Source organism: Atta colombica, unplaced genomic scaffold, assembly GCF_001594045.1.
Source record: "Atta colombica isolate Treedump-2 unplaced genomic scaffold, Acol1.0 scaffold126, whole genome shotgun sequence".
Lineage (NCBI taxonomy): Eukaryota > Metazoa > Arthropoda > Insecta > Hymenoptera > Formicidae > Atta > Atta colombica.
The window spans coordinates 2,621,950-2,629,655 of NW_017259213.1; the positions used below are offsets into that span (position 1 = coordinate 2,621,950).

At 41.4% G+C, this 7,706-nt stretch overlaps 1 protein-coding gene across 1 annotated transcript; it reads left to right on the top strand.

Annotated features, from left to right (window-relative positions):
* Positions 1-1,079: 1,079 nt before the first annotated feature.
* LOC108684127 (regulator of nonsense transcripts 1) lies at positions 1,080-7,624 on the top strand. Its single transcript, XM_018188229.1, has 5 exons — positions 1,080-1,357; positions 2,217-2,494; positions 2,663-2,818; positions 2,950-3,543; positions 3,631-7,624. The coding sequence occupies exons 1-5, from the start codon at positions 1,169-1,171 to the stop codon at positions 5,774-5,776; spliced, it is 3,363 nt and encodes a 1,120-aa protein (XP_018043718.1). The 5' UTR covers positions 1,080-1,168; the 3' UTR covers positions 5,777-7,624.
* The last annotated feature ends 82 nt before the right edge of the window (positions 7,625-7,706 follow it).

Here is a 7,706-nt window from a genome sequence, read left to right on the forward strand (position 1 = left end):
GAATTATATATGTAATTAGAAAATTTGACATTTTTGTAAATTAAATTAAAGAATATCTCTACTTTAACCGACAAATTAATAATTTATAGAAATCTTTTAATAAATAATAAAAATAGTTTTAATAATAACTAATTTTTACATATATTATGATTTTATTTATATTTTAACTTTCATGCTATTTCTTAATATTAAATATTCCTTTTCTCTTTTATAAATATAGATATTTCTCTCTCCAATGAAATGCAACCGTAGGCATCACAATTTACATTTGATTATAATTAGTACATCATGATTTTATACTTAAATGAGCGACGCGGCAAATTTCGAATTACGGCCCTTTATATATCTGTTCTTTTTACTTAAAGAGAGTTCTTGCAGTTCATCTTTTCTTTTTTTCTTTCCAACGTAGAAAGAAAAAGAAGAAAGATAAAGTTCAGCTACAAAGAACAGGCCATTATAGATAGGTGTTGATGACGCTACTCCCATCTGTGCGACAACGACGCGTCCATTCAGTCCAATAGTTTTACCGACCGCACAATAACTCGAATCAACTCGGATCGCCATTGGTCGCTATCCCATCCGCGTGTTCCCACTTTGCCTATATAAGATCGGCCCTAAGGGCCGCTTCCGCTCATTCGCTAGTGTTCGCTAGTGCTCCGTATACCAGTCGCCTGATCAGCTGATGACGTAACATACGACGAGCGTTTACGCGTGCAAGACGAAAATTACGTGCGTCTGTTGTGCTCGGTGTTGGGTGCACGTCCGCGGTGTGTGGTCGCGAGCGGCGACGTAGGAGAGTGTAGGAGAGTCAAGTGAGGTGGTTCCCCGTCGTCACTCGTCGGTCGACCGTCGAACGCCAGTTCCCCTCACACGCGTACTGCTCCGTCGTACGCGCGTACGCGTCGCACGCACCGTTCGCGACTCGCATCCGTACGGGCCGCGTACTTTTGTCACTCTCTGGAAGGCGTACGCATCGCGTAATAGCAGCGCTCGATCCGCTAATTCTGTCCTCGCTAAACGAGAGTGTGCGTGAAACACAAAGAGTGAAAGAGAAGGAGTGAGAAAGAGGTAGAGTGAGAGTGTGAGAAAGAGATAGAAAGAGAGAGAGAGAGAGAGAGAGAGAGAGAGAGAAAAAGTGAGACGAGAAAGTGGATCTGATCGTGTCAGGATGAGCGTCGACGCGTACGGTCCCAGCAGCCAGACCCTCACCTTCCTCGACACCGAGGAGACGGATTTGATCGGCGCGGACACTCAGGGTAGCGAGTTCGACTTCACTGACTTCACCCTACCGTCGCCGAGTCAGACTCAGGCCTCGCAACACGACGTTACCCAGACGCAGTCCAGTCAACCCGTTCAGGTTGGTTTTACATCCGTGTGTGTTGATCTCGCGTGTGTGTGCGCGCGCGCGTACTCATCTCTCGTCGCTTTCCCGGCGAAAATTATCGCCAGTTCTCGCGACGCGACGACCTCCCGGAGTTTGCCTCAGCCACGCGGCCTAACCTCTAACTGCGTTCCGCCCCGTCCCGTATCTTTCTGACCCCCGCGTCCTCCCCTCCCTCCCACCTTTGCCTCGATAGCGGAATCCTCCGTTTGAAACTTCCGGCGGGCGTGACCTTGCTCGCCCGCTGGAGAAACGCGTGACGACACCATCCCCGTCTCCCTCGCGCCCAGCTGCGAGCGACGAGGTTAGGTGCGGTCACTCTCTTCAGCATTCCGTGATGTTACGCAAGTCGCTTTCGCGGCTTCAAATGTAGCACGGATGATGGAATCCGAGCGGACGCTTAGCATTAATACGAGATAAGAGAAACGTAACGATGTATTTAATCCTGATAAGAGAATTTCTCCAACTTAAAATAAATTCGTGATAAAGAAAACACATCTTGTTCCATATAAATAAAGAAAAAAACGCGTTACAGTGTTTCTAGAAGAGGTTAAACTTTTCCTTATTTTATTCTGCAGAAGTTCTTTTACTCGCATGTATCAAATAAATATTTTGTTTTTAATAACGTCTGCTTTAAACTTTGCATAACTTTTGCTCTCTTTGACTCCATTTCATAAATCACATAATATACTTTATCTTTGTTATTCATCAAATGTTAAACTGGAGTAAAATTATATATCATGTATTTTATTGAACACAGCTTTTATAGAATTTGCTCTAATTTTGATTTATTTTGAAATATTTTCTAATGCTCCTGTAACACATTGTCATTTAGGTTAATGGAACGAATGGTAGCTCGTCATTAGATTTGAAGATTTCTGGAGCAGCTCAGAGTCTTGCTGAATTGCAATTTGAAGAGGAAGAGGAGGAAGCATACTATAACCGTGATTTACCTGATCATGCATGTAAATACTGCGGTATCCATGAAGCATCCTGTGTGGTTATGTGCAACGTCTGCCGGAAATGGTTCTGTAATGGACGCGGCAATACGTCAGGGTCTCACATTATCAATCATCTTGTCCGTGCTAAACACAAGGAAGTCACTTTACACAGGTAGTCTATTATGTTGATACAAAAGATATTATAAAGACGCATTAGAGAAATGCATAGAAAATATTGAAAGTATTTAGAATATATTCTTTATTCTGTTTTAATTATGAATTTTTTAATTTGTTATAACTGAATGTCACTTTTTAGTTAAAATCCATTGACTTGTTGCAGAGATGGCCCTCTTGGGGAGACTGTTTTGGAATGTTATTCTTGTGCTACAAGAAATGTTTTTGTATTGGGCTTTATTCCTGCTAAAGCTGATTCCGTAGTTGTATTGCTATGTCGCCAGCCATGTGCGGCCCAGACTTCTTTGAAAGATATGAATTGGTAAGAATGAATTATCTCTATTTTAAGAAAACAAGATCTATTTTTGTGCGGATATTTTAGATGTAACACATCTAAAATATAATATTCATATATTACATACAAATACATTTCAATTACTTTTATATATTTAGGGATCAAGAACAATGGAAACCTTTGATCGAAGATCGCAGCTTTTTGTCTTGGTTAGTGAAGTTCCCGTCTGAACAAGAACAATTGAGAGCTAGACAAATCTCTGCGCAACAGATTAATAAATTGGAGGAATTATGGCGGGACAATGTTGATGCTACTTTCCAAGATTTAGAAAAACCTGGAGTGGATGAGGAACCGCAGCAGGTTCTATTACGCTACGAAGATGGATATCAGTATCAAAATATTTTTGGTCCACTTGTGAAATTGGAAGCCGATTACGATAAACGTTTGAAAGAATCTCAAACTCAAGAGAATATTGAAGTACGATGGGACGTAGGATTAAACAAGAAGACTATCGCGTACTTTATGCTGGCTAAAACGGATGGAGATATGAAATTGATGCATGGAGATGAATTGAGACTTCGTTACCTGGGAGAACTTCACAAGCCTTGGTCTGGCATTGGACACGTAATTAAAATTCCTGATAATTACGGGGAGGAAGTCGGAATTGAACTAAAAAATAATTCTGGAGCACCGACAGAATGTATTAGCAACTTTGTCGTTGACTTTATTTGGAAGAGCACGAGTTTTGATCGGTAAGATATCGACAAAAATTGCAATATATCGATATTGTTTTTTGTATAATTATTAATATAATTATAAATATTTTTATTTTATTATAGAATGCAATCCGCATTACGGAAATTTGCTGTGGATGATACATCTGTATCAGCTTACATATATCACAGATTATTAGGACATGAAGTAGAAGAGGTCCTGTTTCGTTGTCATCTCCCTAAACATTTTAGTGCACCGAATCTACCTGATTTAAATAGATCACAAGTGTATGCTGTGAAACATGCGATACAACGACCTTTATCTCTGATTCAAGGACCACCTGGAACAGGTAAAACCGTGACAAGCGCTACTATTGTATATCAATTGGTGAAACAGAACGGCGGCCCGGTTCTCGTATGCGCTCCTTCAAATACTGCCGTTGATCAATTGACCGAGAAAATACATAAATCAAATTTGAAAGTCGTACGATTGTGTGCCAAATCGCGAGAAGCCATAGATTCTCCAGTGAGTTTCCTCGCATTGCATAATCAAATAAAAAATATGGAGACAAACACCGAGTTACAGAAATTACAACAATTGAAAGACGAAACGGGCGAATTGTCGAGCGTCGACGAGAAGCGGTACAGACTCTTGAAGAAAGCGGCGGAGAAAGAGCTTCTCGAAGCGGCCGATGTAATTTGTTGCACCTGCGTCGGCGCTGGTGACCCGAGATTGCACAGATTGAAATTTCATTCCATACTTATCGATGAGAGCATGCAGGCTACTGAGCCAGAGTGCATGGTACCAGTTGTTCTAGGAGCGAAGCAATTAATCCTTGTTGGAGATCATTGTCAATTAGGCCCGGTGGTGATGTGCAAGAAAGCCGCTAGAGCCGGTTTATCTCAGTCTCTATTTGAAAGATTGGTAGTGTTAGGAATTAGGCCATTCCGTTTAGAAGTACAATATCGTATGCATCCTGATCTTTCGCGATTTCCATCTAATTTCTTCTACGAAGGTTCTCTGCAGAATGGCGTTTGTGCTGATGAAAGGAAGTTATTGAAAATTGACTTTCCCTGGCCTGCACCAGACAAACCGATGTTTTTCTATGTAACACAAGGTCAGGAAGAGATAGCCGGAAGTGGGACATCTTACTTAAATCGTACTGAAGCATCCAACGTGGAAAAAATAACGACGCGATTCTTACGTTGCGGTGTAAAACCGGAGCAGATTGGAGTGATAACCCCTTACGAAGGTCAACGGGCCTATCTCGTACAATATATGCAGTATCAAGGTTCTCTACACTCGAAATTATATCAAGAGATTGAAGTGGCGAGTGTGGATGCTTTTCAAGGACGAGAAAAGGATATTATAATAATGTCCTGTGTACGATCCAATGAACATCAGGGCATTGGATTCTTGAATGATCCCAGAAGATTGAACGTGGCATTGACTCGAGCAAAATATGGCATCATCATTGTAGGAAATCCCAAAGTGCTTTCGAAGCAACCGCTCTGGAATCATTTACTTAGCTTTTACAAGGAGCAGAAGGTGCTGGTCGAAGGACCGTTGAACAATTTGAAGGAGTCCATGATACAATTCGCTAAGCCAAAGAAACTCGTGAACGCAGCCAATCCAGGCTCGCACTTTATGTCCACGTCGATGTACGATGCTCGCGAAGCTCTAATCCCCGGATCAGTGTACGATCGTTCTGGCACTCAAGTGAATGGCACGCAGAACCACAATCCGTACTACCAAAGAAACGTGCCGCTTGACATTTTCAGTCGTACTCATGATACTATCAGTTACATCAGCCCGGAACGTGCACAAGCAGCGATGAACAACATGCCTGTACCAGTTGGTATGTTTATGAACATGGCACACGTGCCGCCGCGTTTCTACAATCAACATCAGCAAGCATTACAAGCACGTCAGAATCAAAGAAACCGACGCGGCGTCACTGCTTCAGCGAGGAATAAATCAGGTCCGCGTATGGGTAAATTGAGTCAAACCGAGCAAAACACACAACCGTACAGTCAACCGGGTTTGCCACTGACGCAAGGCACAACTCAGGGCATGTCCCAGCCTGGTTTCAGTCTCTCACAACCTGGTCTCAGTCAGGCAGAACTTTCTCAGGACTCATTCGCGGTCGGCGAATTCCAATCACAGATGGACGGCCTGTTATCGCAGGACTCGACTTACCAAGGCGACCGAAGTGGCTTTTATCAGTCGGGCCAGTCGCAAGCCGGAGGACAGTTCTCACAGCCCTACTGAGCCGAGACCTACCTACGGCTGAGCAACGCAATTGCCATGCCATGAAGGCTCGTTCGACCAATTCTTCTTCGACCAACAACCACAAATCACTAACTGCGCAAAACGGTACGACGGCTCGACGATCGAGTACGATATTATGCAGCATATGCTCATGTCCTCGACGTGAGATAAAGGGGAGTGAAAGGAGAACGAAGGTTCCGTAAGCTAATTCGCCGTTGGAGGATTCCACCGTGGACGCGGAAACACGCAAGGCTTATGTATTTACTGACTAGTAACAAGTGCAACTACAGCAGAGAAGGACATCCGTGCAGGTTGGAGAACAAACGACTTACTGTCAATCATCGTGACAAGCGCTTACTGTGAAAGGATCGTTTTATCGCAAGGATCGAATGATGTTATAACTAACAAAAGTAGGAATGATGACACAAGGAAAAAATGGATATAGAATGGAAGTATCACTTCATTTGACCGAATTTGACATTGTCAACATCACGTCACGCTCGGGTGAATCTACGATGAGAGAATTCGTAAATGATCTTTTTAAGTAATCTTTAAGTTATTGAATCGCACCAAAACGCCACACATTTTTTCCACTATCAAGGATTTGATATTCGAACTAAATGGAAAAAGTACAAAGGAAATTAAAAAGGAAATACACTTTGAATTCCTTTGTATCTACCATTACCTTGAACTGAGGAGTAGGTATACATGACCATACATACTTGTTATTCGAATGCGTGAGCGCACGTCACACATATTGAGAGTCGATATCGATTTCTCCGGCGGACTTTTGTCTATGGGAGTCGCCAATGTTGCATCATCGTCAGACAGTATGAAGCCAATGTTTCAACATTATCACGGAGATGGTACATCCTTTCTCAGAGGACCGGCACATCCGCCAGTCGTGAGAAATTCATCGGTGGTTTTGATCATGTTGATTAGTTTTTTCCTTATTTTATATCTATTGCTTATTTTACCGCAGGGGTCAACAGAGCGCACGATTGAAAGGATTGCTTTCTTTTGGTGGATCCTTAGCGGATGGGCTAGTGGTCAGCATGACCGAGGAACAGTATAGACGCACTGCTTACCAAAATATATTTGTTCTTTCTTTCGTGTATCGCGTTACATATCGTTCTTTAACCTTTTCGCAACGGCAAATGATAAATATTTGCGGTGTGACAAAACGTTACTCTAATTTAAGAGTATTGTTTCCGACGTTTCGAAATTGAAATATATAATTTCATCGCGTTGGATTTACATATTGTACAAATATAATCATGAATCGACGAGTAAGGAATTACTGAAATTTATTTAGGGATTTGATGACTGATCGAATTTTCTCTATCTACATGGGAAAACATTTCCCAGCGACGGCTTCTCGTAGCGAAGGGGTTATTGCAAGAACGATAATTAATAAATTTAGGAAAAGCTCTTGATTTGTATTTCTTGGATATGGTATCTGCCATACTGCAAAAATCCTACATGACTATACATTATTGTGTGTTTCAGACATTACCATTATCCGTAATGGTACAAGTAACTCGTCACCATTCGAAATATTTCACTTATAAGTATGTATAGAATGTTCTATACAATTTTATTCGGATCACCTTTATGTTGCTTCCGAATCCCTGCCTCCAATTGTATAGTCTGCCTGTACTGGCTTCTGGCGGTAATATAAATTTATTATATTGCAATAGATTAAGTAATAATGTAACATGCATTATACAACACTAAATTGTTTTATTTCTTTTGTCCGACCAACAGCGCACCGCTAATATTATAGCAGATTATAATACTGAAATTTATTGTGAAATCTTATGGAAAAATAAATTTGGTTTGAAAGCACATGCTGTCGCTTTCTTTCTCTTATCCTATAAACTGTTGTTTTATATAAATAATAAGAACGTATGAATATATATATATATAT